Below are 21,501 nucleotides of genomic sequence, written 5' to 3'. Positions count from 1 at the left end.
AACCTCTTTGTGTACGCCTTCTCGTAGCGGTTCTCACACACAGCATGATGTGCTTTGAGTTTCTGGTGGCGACGCAAGTGACGACTTTGAGCCTGCAAAACACACAAAACTAAGTTTAAGCCAAATCCCTGTTTTTTTTTGGCATTTATGCTTATTAGATAGGACAGTTTAGAGAGACATAAAGGACAGAGAGAGGGAACGACATGCAGCAAAGGGCCCAGGCCGGAATTGAACCCGGGCCGCAGTGACAAGGACTTAGCCTTAGCGTACATGATACGTGCTCTACCAGGTGAGCCGCTGGGGTGCCCCAGTATCTGCTTGTCCTCAAACAGTTTAATGTGGTCATTTGCAAAAAAAAAAAAAAGTAAATAAAAGGTGAAGCATGCGGGGGAGGCCTCAATGGTATACTGTCACACATTATTGCTTTGATTTCTATTGTAGGTACACAGTCGTGCATGTACACAACTGGTTTAACTGTTGATTTTAAGAACCCAAAGAAGATGACATATCCTACCTCTTTCTTCTGTTCAGGGTCAAAGCCATCTGTCACATCAGCACCTGCAAATAAATTACAGAAGATGAAAATGTTAAATCGGTTCAAGATGAACTAACAATGCCAGCTTGAGGCTGTTCATTTACGTTTGGTTTCCTCCTAAAATCACTGCATATTATTGAGGGGAATGAAACTGCTTCATTTCAACATTGAGGGGGACACGTCCCCAGATGCCTTAGATTACACCCTAGGCTGCAATTATTATTAAGGTAGAAGGGAAAACAAACTGATATGGACCATTCAGATGGGGTGATATTAAGCGACCTCCCTTGGAGAAGCTAATCCCGTCCAAATGGAGTTTAAGAGATGCACCTAAGTTTTTTTGTTTTGTTTTGGGGGTTTTTCCCCCCATGCAATTACGAGCTTTGCCAGTTATGATGGGCAACTTCATGCACATGCATGAACTTGGCCTGGAGGAAGGGCGTTACAAGAGAGAAAAAGGAAGCAGTGAGGGTGGCTACGTTAAATAAAAATTTCTTTTTCTCCTTTGGTTGTGCACTTAAGAAAAACCTGGCTTACTCTGGCTCATTTCTCTAAAGTTACATATTTTAGCTTTAAGAATTCTTTTTCAGTATAATATTCTACACTACTACAAACTACTTAGTACAAATCTAATTATACAACCTCATTATACTATCATCTCATTATGTCTTCCCTTTCTCACCTGTACATTCAGAGCTGCCACCAGTGGATGCAAAACTTGGGCCATCCTCCTGTCAGCACAAGTGACACAGTCAGTCAAACTTCAAGGTCCAACATATCACATTACACTGTATTTCAAGCTGCAGTGGTAGAATTTGGCAATATATTGATGTAATTAACATTGTGACATGCATCAAGACTATGATGTATGATTTTAGCAATAGAGTGATATAGAAAATATTCTACCACATGGCGGTTTATCATAATAATGATTTGAATTACAATATCTGCTTACATAAGAAAAAATACTACATTTTAAAAGTCAAACTTGGGCTTATCACGTTGAACTGTTTGGTCATACAGCTTATATTTATTACATTACACACATATATTATATTATACTTATATAATTATATTTATTATATTGTATTTCATTCACATTCATAGCATACAGCTAAGCCTAAACAGTTTAGATTTTCACAAATAGACAGAAACATTTGAGCATGTGCAGGCTGCTAATTAGCTGCAACTCGGTTAACGTCCTTGCTAGCTAAGTGTAAGCTAACATTAGCTAACCATCTTGGTGAAGTTCCAGCGCATTGCAACAAGCTCTTTTTATGTTGCGATACATGTGCAAACAGTATGCAAGTAAACAGTATGCAAGTAAACTTAACAGCGCAATATTATAACTCAAAACTTACCATTTCCTTCGAGCTTCCACAGCCACAGCTAGCTCCTAGGTTGCACGTGTGTGGAGCATCTCGCCAGTCTGCCTCCGTTCGACGGAGCAGGTGTGCCGTGCCAATCAGAAAAGGAGCGCTGGATTTATGACACAGCACACGCAGGAGTAACTCCGCAGATAGTTAAAGAACACAACGAGACACTGACGGGCCAGCCGCGTATTAAAACAAACTGCAAATTCACTCGGCCAGCGTGCACAACTTGGCGCGCAGCCAGTAGCTAGTGGAGGGGGGAATAATAATTTAGTTAAGATCTGTGTAATCTAACATTACTGCAATCACGTATTGTTTAGCACGAACAACCTTGCTAGCAAGAATTAACAAGGTGGCAGACCAGCCCAACATGGGTGTATTAAACTAGCAGCCCCAGCCACAGTTTCCTCTTGCGGTGAGACAGTGGGGTGGGGGAGGGGCACGGTCAGGGTGGGGACTGTAAAAGTCAGGATCTGTGTTATTACTGAGACTGGGTGGAAGGACTACATACTCCGTAGATACGAAATTAGTCAACTGAAATTTAGTTTAAAAAGATTAAAATAAATTAATAAATAAATGAACTGTGAATCCTGTTCTTAGTATTAACAATTTCTTATTTTTTTATTTATACACCTACAGTATATCATAGTTTTTAACCCTTACATATTGTTCATAAAAAACATCTACTATCACACAATATCATGTCCTATTTTACCAAAGACATGAAACCATAACAGCCATAATGATGTAAATATATTTTATTGAAACTGAAAATGGCATTTTCATGGTAATTATAATAAATAGATAAATAAATAAATGATGATCAATAAATGATGGTGCAGTTTTTCCACTCTGGGATGCCATTCTGGCTTAGCTACGGGTCCAAATCCTCACAAAATGGCTTGAAATTACAATAACACTTTAAACACAAATAAAACAAATTAACATATTTACAACATTACAGAAAAAAAACACCATTGCGTAGTATTTTTCCCCCTAGACAGTGATCTCTGAGATCACTGATCTGTGAGTCTCGAAGATCATTTCTGTTTCATTTGATATCCCCTGTTCGCTAACTGCGAGCTAATCTTTCTCTAGGGGTATGTGTGTTTGTGTACATATATACGTATACAGTATACTGTATATAGATACATACATGCGTGTACTGTGTATGTATGTGTCAGACTTTAGTGATTTGGGCATGTTGTTCCTCGTTCTCAGGGTTCGAGTCCATCCTGTCAGAGTAACCGCAATGATCCGGCTTGTTGTCGCTAATGTCTGGCATCACTGAGGTCAACGTGCTGCTAGCTTCAGAGTTAAAGCCCATCAGGCCTCAGGCAGCTGCTCTGGACTGGTCCATCTTGGCCTTACATTCTGGCTTAGCCCAATTACCTTCAGGAGGCCCCGGTCTGTCTCATTCGGATGCTGTTAGCATTTCTGCTTCTTCACACGCTGGCTCTTCTAGCTGCTCTGCTAACAGGACTACCAGTGCTAACACTTCTATCCAGTGATGATCAGTCCTCTGCTATGGCCTCTTGCTCTTCCTGGTGTGACGCTGTTAACTGGAGAGCTAATGCTAGCACATGCTTGCATCAACAATCATAGGGGCATTAGCCGTGTTTCTAGCAACTGATCATTGCCCCGCTCCTACTTCCCCTACGGTACGTCTTGATGCTGGATCAATAGCTTTCTTGGCCTTCGATCCAGCATCTCCTTATCACACTCTTTGCGCTGTTCACCTCCATTAGCTGCATGAAGGGGAGATGCATCTGACCCCATTCTCCCATAATGAGCGACCTCCATCGGCTCTGTTTGTCTCAGACACACACTGGGCCCTGCTGAAGGAATCTCTATCACTCTGCCATCTCACAGCGCCATGCCCTCCTCATGATGCTCAGAACCAGATCTCACCACCTCTCTCTCCTCTCCTCTTCCTAGCCTAGGTGGGTCAGGTGATAAATTTTAGTTCAGTGGGCCACTATTTCCAGCCCATCCTCCCCCTCTGTCCTTTCTGCTAACCCCTTATGAGCCTGGGCACCCTCTTAGATCTGTTGATAGTGGCCCTCTGGTCGTTCCCAGAGCCCGGCTGGTGACTAAGGGTTGTTGGGCTTTTGCAGTCTGGGCCCCCACACTGGTTATAACACCATCCTCTCAGTCTCGTGTCAGTAGGCTACATGTCTGCTCACCTCCACCTCATCAGGATGATGAGGCTGAGAGACTGCACTTTCTGTGCCCAGTGCGTGCACTGGCCTGTTACGTGAGGGGCATGGCGTGTTGGAGGACTACTGATTAACTGTGTGTTATGGGCTAAGGGCATAAGGTGCAGCTCTGTTAGCCCAGCGGTTAGCACACTGCCTTCACAATACCATTGTGTTGGGATATGACAGCCTGGTCTTGGTCTTGGTGCTTAGTTCAGTAACAGACAGAGCACATCTGAGATGGAGTAGCGGGCTTGCTTCTCCTCTCCTCAGAGGGTGCCCGCACCTTTGTTATTAGAGGTGGTGACGTGCAGAGGGTGGCTCTATCTGCTTCACTGGTGGGTTTGTGCCTTTGGCTTTCCATGTATGCACATGGAAGGGCAGGGAGGTCCCAGAACAGAGCCATACCACCAAATTTATCTAACTGCTATAAATAATAAGCAATAAAGTTTTTACTTTGACTATGGTGGTCCTCACTGAACTACTGTTACTACTACTGTAGCCGAGGGCTGTTTCTTGAGCCTATACTTATTGTGGACTAGAAAATAACAACATGGACACTCAATGTGCTGAACCAAGATGGAAAAAACGTTACTTTATCAACAGCAAGCCACTACACTTTCACCACTTCCCATGCCCTTCAAAATAAAAACTCTGAACATATACAGCACGTAATTGCTTATTTCAGCTAGAAGGGACTTAAATTCACTCACAGCATTTCACCATAAGAGAAACTCAATGAAATACAGTACTGTTGCTGCTTACCGCTACTGCTACAGCTTCAGAACTACAGCTACAGCTGCTACTGCTAGTAGTACTTAAAATCTTTCACCTATTGTAGTTATTATTTCAATTACTTCAACTACTACTGCTACTGCCACTGATTTTCAGCTATTTCAACTAATTTAGACACTTGAGCTACCACAAATGTTACTACTACTTCAACAACCTCAAGTACTTGAAAGGCTAATTTAAATATTTCTACTACTATTACTGCTACTGGTACTTGTAGTTCTACAACTACTACTACAAGCCCTACTGCTACTACTAGCAATACTACTACTTTAAGTGATTAGCAATACCCTAGCTATGATCTAGTACACCCTAGCAATCACCTAGAAACATGCTAGCAACCACCTAACACACCCTAGCAACCATCAACAAACATCCTGTCAACCACCCAGTACACCCTAGCAACCACTTAGAAGCACCCTAGCAACCACCAAGTAACACCCTAGCAACCACCTACAAGCACCCTTGCAAGCACACCCTAGCAACCACCAAATACACCCTAGCAACTGTATATCAGGAGAACATATGTAGATGATATTCAGTTTTGTATCACAGCTAGTGAGTCCTAGTAATTAGTAAAGACGACTCTTGACGACCCTAGTGAAATATTTTGGAACCAAATTTATAGAGTTTTATGATGATATTGCCTGATGTTTTCTCCTTAAATGTAGGGACGGGTGGGCGAGGTTGTTTGGATGGATAGGGCTTCTGTGTTGTGCGCAAGAGATTTAAACCTCAGATCCCATGCATTAGGTCAGAAGAAGGTCGGCAAGGGAATGTTCAAAGTAAGAGTTCAAAAAAGAAACCTGTATCCACCATATAGTTAGCTGTTATAATAATGTCGCAATCAATGATCAGCTAGTAAAACAAACCACCAAACAATGAGCCGTGCTAGCCACAAGGGGTGTGGCTCTATATCTATGCATTTGTCTGTCATTGTCATCATTGTCATCGTTGTCTGCGAGTACCCACCCCCCAAGTGAACAGCGAACACTGTCTAGTTGTAATGTGACAAGTTAGCTAAACTAAAGCAGTGCAACACCTCAAGACCTTATTGATCTCCGTATTAATTCATGTTACACCACTGACATGGCATAAGAGATCAAATATAGACTATTATTGTTGTTATTATTATTATTATTATTATCAATAATAATAATAATAATAATAATAATAATAATAATAATAATAATGAACACTTTGTAAATGTATTTACAAAGTGTTTAATGGAAAGAAATAAAACCAATAAAGATGGAAAAGTTAAAGTGAGATCAAATATCATTAAAGAAGTATAAAAGAAACTAAAAACAAAGGCAAGAGTTTACATAAATGCTAGTCTAACATTTAACATTTCACCAAGGTGATTCATGGGTTGAAAGAATATGACACCCTTATATATGTAAATATATAAATATGTGATAAAACATCAAAACTTTTTATTTTTATTTATTTATTTATTTTTGTTTCATTTAACTAAATGATGCTGAGTAACAAATAGAAATTGGAGGTAACTTTGAGAGGTTGAGATTAATGGTTTAAAAAAGGACTCAGATGTCATGAAAGCCAATACCTTATATTTGTAAATTTAAAAGCAATATAAAATATGGTTATTATTAATTAAAAAAAATAATGATAATATTATTTTTTTAAATACATTTATTAATTAATTGATGTCTTCTATCTTTTGTCAAAAAAGGCACAAAGTTTAAAATATATTCCCAAACTTTAATACTACTTATGACCAATAGAGACCGCTAGAGAGTGAACAAACAGCAATACACACTTCCGGAACACCGAACCTCTTGGGGACCGCAAAAATCTGTGTGACCACTAGGGGCGCATATACACACACACACACACATTTTTGTCTTGAAAACGGTCCTCCTGGGGACTACAAAGAAAACTGCATGGGCCATGTTCAAATACTGTTTTGTAGCTACTGGTGGGGCTCTGCCCGTGGGGACCTCAATTTTTGTCCCCACGGTGACACAAGTCCCCATGGGTCTGTATGCAGTCAGGTCAAAGTCCCCACCAGGATAGAAAAACAAGAACACACACACACACACACACACACACACACACACACAAACGGCTTTGTGAGCGTGTGCTAAGCAGCGTGTGCTCAACTGCTTAGCAGGCAGCGCTGCTCCCCTCTGTCTCTCTCTGCTGACTTCCTTTGACTGGGAGAGGAAGGGAGGAGGAGAGGAAGGAGGGAAGAGAGAAGGGAGGGAAGGAAAGAGAGGGAGGGAAGGGAGGGAGGGAAAAGAGAAGGAGGGAGGAGATAACGGAAGGAGAGGAGGAAGGCAGGGAAAGGGAGAGAGGAGAGGAGGGGGAAGAAGAGGAGGGAAAGAGGAAGTAGAGCGAGAGGGAGGACGGAGAGAGGGAGGATGGGGGAGAGAGCGAGGAAGGAGGGAAGGAGGAAAAAAGAAGGAGAAAAGGTAGGGGAGACAAGGAGCGAGGAGGAGAGGAAGGAGAGAGGGTTGAAAAGAGGGAGAAAAGAAGGTAGGGCAGGAGAGAACGAGCACGCAGGAGAGGAAGGAGAGGAAAGGAGAGAAGGAAGGAGGGAAGGGAGAGGGACAAGAGGAGAGGAGAGGAAAGGAAGGCGGGACAGAAGAAGGGATAAACAGAGCTGCAGAGAAATGGCGACTCATGCCAACACACACACACACACACACACACACACACACACACACACACGCAGACAGGGTCCATTTTCTCTGAAGTGGAGCCAGTTAAGGTGAGTCAGGTGTGTACGGTGGCAGGATGGAGCTACAGCTTACTATTAATAGCTGCAGCGCATTAGCATTACTGTTACTTCTACTGCATCACCGGCTGCCTCTGAGCGTGTGTGTGTGTGTGTGTGTGTAGCGTGAATGTGTGCAAGCAAGACATCAGGTCAATGACCAAGTTATAAATCAACAGATATGGCTTTCTGAAGGCCAATACATATAGATGAATAGATAGTCGATATTTTGTGCCAATATTCACTATGTATATATTTTTTTCTAAGATTCAGCAAGGTATAATAATAAATAGACATTTTTCAAAGTATACAAATATAATACTAAATGGCAGTTCTTGACATTATCAGAAAATTCTATTCACAATATAATATGAAAAGCATTGTGAACTCCCTGGGAACACTAATGATGCTGAAAAGTGTGGATCAAAATCACGTATTACAAGAAATCAAGGAGGTAAGAAAAAGCAGTATGAGACAATACAAAAACAAACCATAACAAAATTCACGATCTTTCAATTTGACCATTTTAAGGCCAAAGAAATTACAAATTACCAAAATTTTTTAAAATACAAGCGTTTCCCACAGGCTTTTATTCTTGTCAGGGTGGAAAAGCCACTGAAACAGCATTTAGACCATCATGGGACACTAAAACTCTCCATTGAAAGCCAGGATAATAATCAGAAGAATTCTAAAACATTGTTAACATTTGGAGACTTGTGTGGAATCTGATCAAAATGTCTCATTGGAGTCAGTTCAGGTTATGGTATTCCCATTGACACTAGGTGTCAATGGGAATACCATAAACATTTAATCAATCAAACTGCATCACATCCATCATATCAGTGTTGGAAAACACTGACTGACCGATGTATATACTGTATCATTGTCAAATTAATTGTGATGCCTTGGTATAATTATTGTAAACAAATGAGACCATGGTGGAGATGAATGAATACATGAGTCTAACTTTACTTATAAAGGATGACAATCAAGCCGGGTGTGTTATGTATGTGGGTCTATCCTTCTCTTTGTCTTGCTCAGTCGCTCTGACATTCACCCCCCCCCCCCCCCACACACACACACACACACACACACCCCCTCCACATAGTGTGCGATGTGTTGCAGGGTTCCTAGCAGCACATTGTGTTATAGAAAGCCTCTTCAACAAGGCTCCATTATTCTTTGCCCCAGTGTTGGCGCTGATGGCTGCGGCCCGAGCTCTGAATTACCGCTCCGACAGCCTTTTCCCTCACTGTCGCTATTCATAGACCTCTACAGCACGCGCACGCACGCACGCACACACACACACACACACACACACACACACAAGCTTTGTCTACCAACACACAACGACGCAGGTACAAACTACATGCTGTATACATGCATGCAAACACACACACACACAAACACGCACACGCTATGGTTTTCCCTGTGGTTTTCCATCACTGACACAAACAGGTTGAAATACTCATACACTCCCCTCTGATAGACCATCTGTGGCTGAGAAACCACAGCGGGCTGTTTGTGTGTGTGTGTGTGTGTGTGTGTGTGTGTGTGTGTGTGTTTGTGCGTGTGTTTGTGTGTGTGTGTGTGTGCTGGCGGATTTGTGCTACTTTACCGAAAACAAAAGCAGAGCTTGCCAATGAGAGAGAGAATGAAAATCAGAGTTAGAGAGAAAGAAAGAAAGAGGGGAAGAAAGAAAGAACTCCTCTCCTCCAGCACCCCATCCCTCTTTTTCCCCATCAACCCCCTCTTCTTGCTGTCAACCTGCATTCATCCCTTTTTCTCTTTCCCCCCTCTGCCACTTATCCCTTCTTCAGCATTCGTCTCTTCTCTTTTTCTTTCCCACTCCTCTGTCCATCACTCTCTCCCTCCACCTTCTCTTTCATCCCTTCCTCTCCACTTTCTCCTATCCGTGTCTCATCCCCTCTTTCCCTCCTCTCTTCATTTCTCTCCTTCCCTCTCTTCAATCCCTTTCATCTTCTCCTCCCTCCACATTCTCTCATCCCTCTCTCCATCCTCTTCCGTTCCTCTCTCATCCTCCTTTCCCTCTTCCCTCTCACGCTTCTCTACCTCCACTCTCTTATCCCTCTCTTTCCTTCCCCTTTTCCCACCTGTCTTTCCCTCTCCACCGTTTTATGTTAAAGGTTTTATTGTATTCTTATTGTGTTTTTCTTGTAGTTTATGTGTTTTCTTTGCAAAACCCCCATCTGAAAACCAAATTTCTTTCATGCATCCATGCATCCTCTCCAGAGATAGAGAGAGAGAGAGAGAGAGAGAGAGGGGGGGGGGGGGGGGGGGTTAAGAGAGAGAGAGAAGTGGAAGGAGAGAGGGGACAGAGAGGGAATGGAAGTGATTTTCAGAGTGTTAGAGGGCACACAAGAGAGTTCGGCATAGTGGCAAAAAGGAAAGAGAGGGAGAGAGAGACAGAGAGAGAGGGAGAGGGGACAAATGAGACAGAGAGAGAGAGAGAGAGAGAGAGAGAGAGAGAGAGAGAGAGAGAGAGAGAGAGAGAGAGAGAGAGAGAGAGCAGGAAAAGCTGGGGATAACACAAATCCTCCCCCTCCTACAAGGCTGTAATCGCATTTTTATAATTGACGTATTTGCAGATAGGCGAGCGCTCCCCGATGCTGGTTAATAGCCGCGCGAATCAGCAGGCTGCCGGCTCCCTCTTTCTTCACGCGCCCGGCTAATCGCAGCCGTAAAGCAATATCCGCCTGCTGAATCCCAAATTCAGCCATGTGTGTGTGTGTGTGTGTGTGTGCCTGTGTGGGTGGGTGTGTATCGACTGACTGTCAAAAACGGTGCCCTTGTGTGCACCGCGTGTCTAGCCTAGCTCCCAGTGTCTCTGCACACACATGTATACATATTACTTTTAAGCTATGTATTTGTTTATATATATATATATATATAATCTTCCATTTATGGCATGGTATATACAGTATATACACATACATATACATAGTTGTTAATATAAAAACGACACTTTGGCACATTGTGTATTTGCTATAAATCCACACATTTGCTTCCTTCTTGATTAAGTGTAAGTTCTTTTAACCATACTTTATATTTCAATTTTCTATTATATGGCTTTATACTTTCTATACTTCTACTTTCAACTGTTTCCTGTCTATTTTATGTTTATTAAATCATGTTTGTGAAGCACTTTGAGTGGCATCATTGTATGAAATGTGCTCTAGAAATAAATTTGAGTTGGCATTTTGACTTCCGATTCCCATTTCCCTCTCATTGTTACATATTGCATATATACTGACACTTCCATAATGGTTCCACCTATTTCATACTGCATCATTTTGGTGTATTTTTTTCAGATCGCAAATATTCTACACTCATTTCTTTGTTGCCTCAATAGCTCCTACTGCTGTCATTTTGCACACCCTAATAATACTCTAATCCATAATTTCCCCCAATAATTCTCATTCATACATTAATTTAACGGGTTGAAGTTGTTGATTGCATGTGTATATAACATATTCATATTCAGATTTTTATCTGCTGTATCCTTTGTATTTTCTTTGTATTTGCTGCTTTAATAACCCAATTTCCCCTATTTTCATTATCAAAGTTTAATCTTATATATGATCTTATATACACACATACATACATATACAGTATATGTACATCAAATTTAGATATTTTTTAAGTTCTCATACAAGTGGGGCATAGTTTGGTGATAGAAATGTTTTCTAAACTGAGTGGCATTTACAAAACTTAAAGTGAATTGCAAAAATGAATAATACACAACAGTAAAAATCATTTTTTTGTGTTTGAAGGCAAATCAAATGTAAGTTGGAATCTCCTTGAATTCATCTGTGAAAACATTCAAACATTAGCGGCAGCAGAATAGCTTGAATACCAGTAGCAGTACAGGCTTTTAGGCTGGCACTCCAGCAAATGCATCAGCAGCAGTTCCCTTTTATATAGAGTATGTACATAAAGACTTACTGCTGTTATCAAAGTAAAAGGTGCTTCCACCAAGCATTAATGGATGTTTGTGCACTTATGCAACTGAGATGCTTTAGTTTTACACTTTTAATACACTGTCACACATTAAAAGTCATTTGTTACTTTGATTACAATCTCTAAATCAAAGTGAAAAGTCTTTATGCAGTTTCATTTCAGTCACCCTAGCCAGGCACTACTGATGTTGTTGCATTCAGCCATACTTGTGATTGGCAGAACAGCATTGTGCTGTACATTAAACTCCATGGCTATTGTCTACAAGCCAGATGCACAACCCACTCCAACCGACTCAGAACAGCAAATGCTGCTTCGGTGCACATTCTGCCACGCAAGACATCTCCACAATGCACGAAGAGAATCGGCTGAAGATGAGATTATAATTTATAACGAAATACGAAGCGAAATGCAATGTGATGCAATACTGAGTCCAACTCAAACACAGCCAATTGGGCCACACTATCTAGTTATTACAGGCTGCTTCAGACTTTAATGCTAACGTTAGTCACACCTCACATACTGCAGCCAAACACATTTCTACATTTTGTTTTGCTTCATTTTAGCCCTGTGTTTTCTTAGCTCGACAGAGCTAACCAAAGGAACATGATCATTATATTTCAAGCCAAAAGCCAGCCGGCCCTTCTGCCAACAGCAGCCTAACCTCCTCCACAGGGAAACCCTTCTGTCTGCCCAAGACTCCTGAAGTCTAGACTGGACCTGCTCAACAACAGTCTGTCTGTCTAGTCCAAAGGCAGCGTGCTCATCAACTCAGCAAATTCCTTAATCCAATACAGCACACAGTATTTCACTAGGCATCATATTTATTAGTATGTGATGCAGTTTCCAGATCAGTGCTTGACCCCCTCAGACAAGACAGTGACCCCCAATTTGGCCCTCTCCAAAATCATCCTGGCTCAAACCCTGTGCTTTGTTTGATTACATATTTACTGTAGAATTGACCAATACTACACTCATTATGTTATGATTGTCTCATTATGGGAAGCCATTAACCTGAATTGATTCTAATGGGGAATTTTGATCAGAGTGTCCCATGACGGTCTAAATGCTGTTTCAGAGTATTTGTCATTCTGGGGGAATTTCTTGGCGGGAAAACAGATTTAATGATACTGAATATCAGCACAAAATATCAGCTATTGGCTCCAATCTAAAAAAAAAATCGGTCGAACCCTAGTTTCTATACATCAGTGAGCCCATTTCTGGTAGAAATGTCAAACAGCGTCCAACCGCTGCAGTCAGGACGCAGATTTCTACACTGTAGCAGATTTAGGACGCGCTTCCCCCATCACTGTCTAGAGATTAGTCATAGGAAATGAAAACAATAAACTACGGAATTTATCGCTTTATTACCTCCACCTTCTACAACAAATGGCTCTGATGTTCGGGCTCCCATTCCTCCAGAGGTTGGAGAGGGGGTGAAGAGGAGAGGAGGTACAGAAGTTAGAGGAAATGAGAAAGGATGAAAGGAGGAGGGGAGGAGAAGAGATATAAATGCCAGGGTCCTCATTCATCAACGTTGCGTAGAAAAGGTTCTAAATTCTCTTACAAATATAATTTAGAATGTTCGGACGTACAAGAAAATTGGTATTTATGATTTTGTATTATTAATTTGCTTTGATAAACCACCATCATGCTGGTGCACAGCCACTTATTAACATAAAGATACGTTCCTAATTAACCATATATGGTAGTAACCTTTTCATTTAAATGTTGCAGGAAATGTCATGGATGTCTCCCTGACACTGAACATGGCTCAGACAAAGAGAAGGGTAACACTTTATAATAAGGTTGTATTAACTAACATGAGTTAATGCATTCATTAATGGTGGACAAATGCTTAAATACATTCCTTCATGTTAACTAAGTAATTACGCTGTCATTAAACTCTGTTCATGACCTATTTATGACCGACCTGTGTCAGTTTTGGAACTTCCTCTTCCATTAATAAACCATTTACTAACATTAACAAAGCATTCCCAAAACTGTACTCATCACAACTCCCTTTAAAACATCTTAATCCTTCATTAATGGTTTCCTGCTGATTAGTAGACATGAATCTCTTAAACAACCCATTTCACATTATCTATTGTAAAGTGACAGCTGTTCATGCCTTACCAATGGCTTATACAAGTGCAAAAATGTCCAAAACCATGCCTTAGTTAAGCGTTTGCTCCAATATGTGCTATTTGGAAGCGTCAGTGTGGATTAACAAACGAGCAAAGGCACCTCACCTGCTGCCAGGCTAAACGCTCCGCTTCATCAAAGAACCTTTCGGTTTCATCTAAACGCGGAACTCTGGCAGAAATAAAACATATTATGCGACCTGAAGACTTTTGCCAAAAAAATAATTACGGTCAACAAACAGACACAATGCTGCCACAGGCGGAGGGAGGGCAGAGTGGAGCGCAGCCGGCCTGATATGGACCAGACACTTGCCTCCTAATGGGGAAGTGCTGCTGAGAGGAGTCATCAGCCGTGGCTTTAATGGATAGCCCCGGTCTCCTGTAGTGATAAATAATAATTTATATACATTTCTCTAAGCATAGTGCGTCAAAATACTGAAAAGGCTACACTTATCGATAAGCCGTCCATCCGCTGAGCTCCTGCCTGGAGGCGAAAGCCCACTGAGCTGTTTTGTACACCAAATGCATCCCACCGAAAGCGTCCCAGCCGGCCATTTAGCAGTGACATTCAGCAAAGCCAAATGTGCATCGCATGTGTCTGTCAACACAGTTACATTTGTTGAAAGACTGTGCTTTTACAGCAATATGTGTGCAGTTGATAGCTCCAATGATGTTAGGAAATCCAATGATGTCCCTTTTCACTACAGCCCGTGGTGCAGCTGTGTAGGGAGATGGTACATATTGTGGAGTCAAAGAAATTATGGCTCAAAGAACTGCAGGCATTGTCCCCAGTCTCTGGTTGAAATGTGCCAGTGTCCAATATCCCCAGGGTGGAGAGGACCTGAATATGCACCGGGATGGCATTAGTGCATTTGGTCTCTCTTTCCAGTGTTGGAGAAAGTTGGTGGCAGAGGTCCAATCAGAAAGACCTTGGAAAACAACATCTGAGTCCACTCGTCGCTTTTAGTTAAAAAACGTGCTCTGTGTAAATGCAGCATGCGCCAAATCTTATGAAACAAAGTTTTGAACAGGCAAATTATGTATTTTTCCCTGCTGTGGTATTGCCTTTCATAACATTTCACTGTTTTGATAAGTTAACACCAAACAGCTAATCAGTAGGATTGGGCCGGTGTCCAGTATCATATAGACCCTATAGCCAAAATTCAGGAAAAAACGCCTAAAATGACATACCCAAAATGAATCAGGAATAGCTCCTCAACCATAAGGCCTATATGCATAGTTCTGGTCCCCTTTGATAGGTAAGAAGCTAAGGAATATGAATCCATTGTAAGTAAACCTATATCTATTACCATTCCAGAGTAAATGGAGATGCAATAAAGGAAAAAATAAGATTTTCATCCTCGCCTAGTATATAATCTAAATTTCAAAGGCAATATCACCATTATAACCCAGATCCCATGGATAATGATGCAACTGAATGTGTTCTCCTACTCCTTGACTACAACTGTAACTGTAAATTTGATGAAAATACACTAAAATACAACATTTATGATACAATTTATAAAGATATACTCAGGCGGTGTATAGTGTCCATCTGTGCTTTTTCTGTTTTCTGACTGTTTACTGGGAATTTTTCTTCAAAACACTATTTATTTCCATATAGCCATGTTACAAATAACAGAAATCTCCCAAAAACATTGAAGTAGTAATAAACACAATGAATATTGATCAAGTTTGATCAATATTCATATATGACTGAATCAGGGCCACAGAGCTCCATTCTATACAGGCAGATTTATGGAGAACGCTTGGGTCCTCCGTGTCATGTGACCTATCCTTAGATTCCTCTCAGTCAGTGGAATTGAATGGTATAAGGCTCATTGGTGTCAGTACTTCGATACAGCCACCAGATGGCGACGAAGAGCCTGAGCTCCCACCATAGGGTTTCAGTGTGGCTGGACTAAAATGGCTGGTGAAAATGCCCGATCGCTGAGACTGCCAGACAGTCACAAAGTTGCGGTAGAAACGTGAGTAACTAAAATCTGCCGTTTTTGGCGAAAATAACATAAGCCTTGGTGAAATATTTTGGCAAGAACATAGATTTTTGTCAGTGTGACTGTAAAATGTGAAGTTTGACTGCTACGTTTCCCCGGAAATAGCAGAAGTTGTGTTGCTCGGATGGTGGTGCGTTTAGCGTCCTTGGAAAGCTCGGAATTTCTAGTTTAACAATACCAAGCATGTTATTGTAGACTGACGAGAAAATTATCCCGGTGCTTTTGATTGCAACTTGCTTTTATATTTACGAAGTTTATATTTGCACGACTTTATTGTTAAATTACTTCGTAATAAGATTTACGGATTCTGAAAGCTCAAGACCCCATGGTTTCAAAACAGTACAACATTCATATCTTCTATAAATAGACTTCATCTTCCATCGCGATTTTTCGTAACTACGCCACGGGTGGGGCGGTACCGGGACCTTCGGGTAGAACTGGTTTTAAAATTAATCTGTCTGCTTACCGTCCCTACTTTATATACAGTAATAATGTGATTACTTTTTCAGTAACAGTAGTGTAAAGGATTACAATTTCAAATTCAGTAATTACATTACAGTTACTAATCCCAGCAATGCTCTGTTACTGCGTTATTTAAACCTGAACACCCTTCAACCTTTTCCTTTTTCCTTTGAAAGTTTTTGTCATAGGACATACGCGGGCAGGTTTATGTCAGCTATTACCTAAAAAAGCAAAACAAAAGATGGAGGGTGAGCAGCTGGAAGTTTTCCCATTACTTTAAATTTATCTCAGTCAAGGATGCAAAGAACATTATCATCCATTGTAAACAGTGTGTGGGCTGCAAAGCGCTTTCCACAGCGAAAAACACAACATCCAATTTATCAAAGCATCTGATACGCAACACAGCAATGTGAAACTCGGGGAAAAACGAAGAGCCGCTATTGCAGACGAAACAGAAAGTAATGTAACTCATTACTGCTGCTGTTGAGTAATTAGTAGTGTGATTACTTTTTAATTGAGTAGTAAGTAGGGATGCACATTTTCAAAACTTAACGATCAAATATCGATGTTCGTTAGGCCCAAATATGTTACAACGCTATTTATACAGATGAGCATGTCCAAACGCTCCAGAGTAACGCACCACATGCGCACCGTCTGTCCACCGTCGGCCCAGCGGCAGAGAAGACGCGCTCCGACGGGACAGAGGTCCCGGGGTGCAGAGGCACCGCTGCGTTAGTGCTGTCAGCCTGGGAATCCTACCTGGTTGACTTTCCACCAGTGGATTCGTATCAAGTGGTGGAGGCATTTCTTGCAAGTAGCTCTCCACTTTGGTTTAATGGTCATTTGCGCAGTTGGACTAACCGGCTGCGATGACGCAATTCAAACAGTCGTTAACCGTTAAGGTTAATCAACGTGATACATAACCAACAATAAATCGATCATCGATTTTTGTTGAACATCCCTAGTAGAGTAAAGAGCAACTGATTACATTTTCTGAGTAACTTGCCCAACATTGGTTATATGCAGAAAAATAAAAGTATCCTACTTCATTAAGCAACATGTTTCACATTCAGTGTTCACTGTTTCACTCGTTTTGAGCCTGTCATAATAGCGTAATATTGATTCACTTCTCCAGCTTGAGTTACTTTATTTCCATTTACTGTTGTTCCTTTCTTATGTAGGCTAAGTACTCTCCCCTCTTCCAAAATGATGTTATCACCAGTTGTATGCGAGTAAAAAAACTGCTGTGTCGCCTGCAGATAAGAATATCTGCATGCGCTGCCCAGTGGCTGAAGTTGGTATTACTGGTTCAAGCAGGTATTTGGGCACGTATCAAAACTGCATTAAAAATCTCACACAGACCCAAGCCTAGTAAGTAGGTAGCGTTAATCGAAAATAAAATAAGCAAACCATCAACAGTGGATGCAACCGTTCTCCAAGCATCGTTTTTCAGACTTTTACACCTGCCGTCTTTCAAATAAAAGTTGTAGAGAACTGCTTTGAATGGCTGTGATCAACTTCTCCATTTTCCACTTCCCAGACCGAACTATTGTTCATCAAATTCACACCGAAGCACAGAAATCTGATTGGCTGTTGACGGCCGATGACTGTGAAAAGTTCAGCTGTGGCCGACAGAGATTCCCTGGTCGCGGGGCGAGTTTTGACATTTTCAAATTTACACCGATTGGCCCAAAGGGGGGAGTGGGGGGGGGGACTACATATACAGGTCAAAACAAGGTGATATGCCCATGAGGGGGGGGCCGCATGTTTACCGTTGCCTTGTATTTCCCGCGGCTTTCACGGAGAAGAAAAGAGCAGAGGAGAGGAGAGTCGAGGAGTAATGGATATGAGGAGGTGAGAGAGCCGGAGTGGATGGAGTCGCAGAGGAGGTGAGCGTGGAGAGGAGATTAGAGGGTAAGTGGGAGGCTGGTAGTGGCAGAGGAGGGGGGGCCTTGCAGTTACAGCTGCCCATAATTGTTCTTCATGCCTGGGTCTCCAGCGAGCAGCCGCCTGGCCCGGTCCCAGGAGGCATGGGAGCTCTGTGTGTGTGTGTGTGTGTGTGTGTGTGTGTGTGAGTGTGGGAGTGAGAGAGACATTTTGAAGCCCAGGAATAGGTCAGAGAATGAGCGAGCGAGAGAGAGAGAGAGAGAGAGAGAGAGAGCGCGAGAGAGAATGAATTTCAAAGCCCAGCATGGGTCATTGCTGATTTGTACTTTGTGTGTGTGTGTGTATGTTCATCATGTGTGTATGATGTGTGTATCATGGCACTCGTGTGTATACATTTCAAGACTAGGAGTGTGTCTCTGCATGTGTGTGGTATGTGTGCAGACTTCGAGACCGGGAGTTTGTCACTGGAGGTGTACAGTGTCTGAGTATGTGTGTGTGTGTGCTTGTGCTAATTTCCAGCCTAGGCATAGGTCAAAGGTCACCCTTGAGGGACCACAGCGGCATTTCAAAAGCTGCCCTTGCTCCTCAAAAATGTTTAATTCAACCAGCGAGGGTGCGGAGAGAGAGGAGGAAAAAAAACTAAAAAAAAACTAAAAATATCTCTCTGCCACTCTCTCTTTCTGTCTTTCTATCTGTCTCTCTTCACACACACACACACACACACACACACACACGTTTGGTTTTGTTTACCCAGGAAATGAACACAATCTGCGGATGCTCTCATCGGACGCACTCTCTCCTCTCTGTTGCCTCTTTTCTCTATCCTTCCATCGCTCTATCTATTTTTTCCTCCAGTCGTCCGTCTCAAGTTCTCCTTCCATTTTCCTCTCAATCCCAGCTTCTCCATCTCTTCCTCGCTCTCTCTCTCTTTCCACCTCTCTTTTGTCCACTTCACTCTTTCTTTCTCTCTCTTCTCACTCCTTTCATTTATTTCACTATTACTATTATTTCAGCTCTTTCCTTGTTTGACTCATTCCCTCTCACTCTCTCTTTGTTACTCAGTTACTCTTTTCATTTTGTGGGGCTTTAAATAAACAATTAAACAAACACTCTCTCTCTAACTTAATACATATTATATAAGTAATCCATATTCTTTCCTCATATTTCCCACCCATACAGTCTACTTAACATGTGTTGGAATTGTCAGCTACACATGTATAAAACTCAACAATTACATATTCGATTTTATTGTTTTTTTATTATTATTATTATTATTATTATTATTATTATTATTATCATCATTTGTACTGTTTTTATTGCTATTTTAGATTCTATATTATATTCAACATTCTTATATTTAGGGGTCCAAGCACGTAGTGCTGGAACCCTATTGTATTTGCTGGAATTATTCTGCTTCTTTCTTTCTTTCTTTCTTTCTTTCTTTTTCTCCGCTAAAAGTATCTGCAGCTCAGAAACCGCAAGTCCTACAACAGCCATATTTGGCAGGTGGGCTCCTACGGCCCCCCACTACTCAGGCAAGGCAGCCCATGCACATTGGCCAGATGGTGGCGCTATAACAAGCAACTTTACATTTTGGCCAATAACTTCTGAACCGTGTGTCGTAGACTGAAAATTCTTGTGTTCCTAGATTCTTTGGAATGTGCCGAGTCCAACCCATATATCACTTTCAATGTGCACCATATTGCATTGTCCACCATTTTGAATTATTTAAGAAACACTTTTTTCGCAATTCCTCCTAGGCCATTCATCCAATTCACATGAAACTTGGTGTGGAGAATCTTGTGACCGTCCTCCTGATATGTTCAAGATAGTTTGATCAATCTTCATCAAACTAAATACAAATCATTTGATTTACCAAATCACACAGTGCAGAAAACTCAAACCAGGTGTTTGACATCATCTGTCAATGGCAAAATACCTGAATGGCATCACTGATTGGGGTGTGGCCAGACCTTTCAACCCACAGAGATCAGTGCAGCAGCAGTTGTCTGGCCCATGTGACTTACTATTGTTTTATTCGTTAATGGAGAGCACTACAATGTTCTATAAAGTGATTAGCACTGTCAGTCTGTCAATCATAGGCTGCAGTATCACACTACTTCTCCCTTTAGTTAGTTTCTCCTCACTAAACCTATAACAGGCGTTTGGCTCAGCAGGTAAAGCATCAGTCTTTCATGTGGAAGGTTGTGGGTTCAAATCCAGACTTGTCCTTTCCAAAGTCATTAGTCATCAAGGACAAATAATACAAATTTTGGCCGTTGTGAACAACTCCAGCAATGTGGTTGCAATGAAAAGATTAACTTGACAGAAGTCACGGGCCAACACAAAAGCCGGTGTTAGACTGCATGTTTGATCTTCACAACAAGCCAGTTTTTGTGTCTTTCTACCTTCTGTAATGTTTTGTCTATCTGTCTGTCTTATCAGATTGTGCTTGGACCCTGCAATCGCCGCTTGCGGCTATATTCTACTTTTCTTTTTTCTTTGCTGTATGCTATTAAGTTTCAAGTTATTTCATCTTAAATTAATACATTCATTTACAGACAAAGAAATTCCATTATTTAACTATTGTATTATTGTATAATAATGATAATAATAATAATAATTTTTTAGATCTCTGTCACTCAGCTCCCTCCTTCATTGTAGTAGTTCACCATTATTCTGCCCTCTATCGGACAGTCCGACTCTCTCTCTCTCTCTGTTTTATATCTCTCGCTCTCTCTCTCTCTCTCTCTCTCTCTTTTGAAGGACATTGGTGAAATTAGCTCAATAAAGCAAAGCCTATGACAGTTTGCTCTGATACGTACCTCTGAGTGTGTGTGTGTGTATGTATGAGATAGTATATGTGTGTGTGATTGTGAATATGACTCTGTGTGTGTGTGGTGTGTGGGCGATTCTTGGAGTCTCCGCAGACTCCCTGTGCTGCAGTCTGCCTGTGGTGATAAGCAGATGATGAAAGCCTGTGTGTGTGTGTGTGTGTGTGTGTGTGTGTGTGTGTTTTACCTGAGCGAGCTGTGTGCTGTTGGACGAGGGGAGAGGGTTGGACACCATTGGCCCAAAGATGTCCAGGTCATCGCTGATTGGTGCAGTGCTGCCGGAGCCCCGCCCACCACTCTCTGGAGCATCTGTGTGAGATGCGAGAGAGAGAGAGAGAGATGTGTATTTTCAAAAAAATGTTTAGCTTCCAAGCCCTATCAGATAAAGGTGAAAGTTGTATTAGGCGAGGAGAGTCATCCAACTGATGCTGCTGCAAATCTTTATATTTATGTCACAATATGTGACATAAATGACTGACAAAGATGAATACTGGCCAGTCAGACAGAATACTGTTGAAAAAACCTTCCACACTCCCTGAA

The 21,501-nt window shown here is 41.6% G+C and overlaps 2 protein-coding genes across 3 annotated transcripts in view; both read right to left on the bottom strand.

The window, feature by feature from the left end:
* The window catches only part of sdhaf4 (succinate dehydrogenase complex assembly factor 4), a 369,114-nt gene that overhangs the window by 157,376 nt on the left and 190,237 nt on the right, over nt 1-21,501 (bottom strand). The gene's annotated exons all lie outside the window — the stretch shown is intronic.
* The window catches only part of smap1 (small ArfGAP 1), a 103,162-nt gene that overhangs the window by 16,099 nt on the left and 65,562 nt on the right, over nt 1-21,501 (bottom strand). For both annotated transcript variants that reach the window (XM_078288575.1, XM_078288576.1), the window contains exon 7: nt 21,149-21,270. In XM_078288575.1, the coding sequence (XP_078144701.1) occupies nt 21,149-21,270 (122 nt within the window). The remainder of the gene's footprint in view (nt 1-21,148; nt 21,271-21,501) is intronic.

The sequence above is a fragment of the Centroberyx gerrardi genome, chromosome 15 (genome assembly GCF_048128805.1).
Source record: "Centroberyx gerrardi isolate f3 chromosome 15, fCenGer3.hap1.cur.20231027, whole genome shotgun sequence".
In the NCBI taxonomy this organism is placed as follows: domain Eukaryota; kingdom Metazoa; phylum Chordata; class Actinopteri; order Beryciformes; family Berycidae; genus Centroberyx; species Centroberyx gerrardi.
This window is presented reverse-complemented; position numbering and strand designations above follow the sequence as displayed.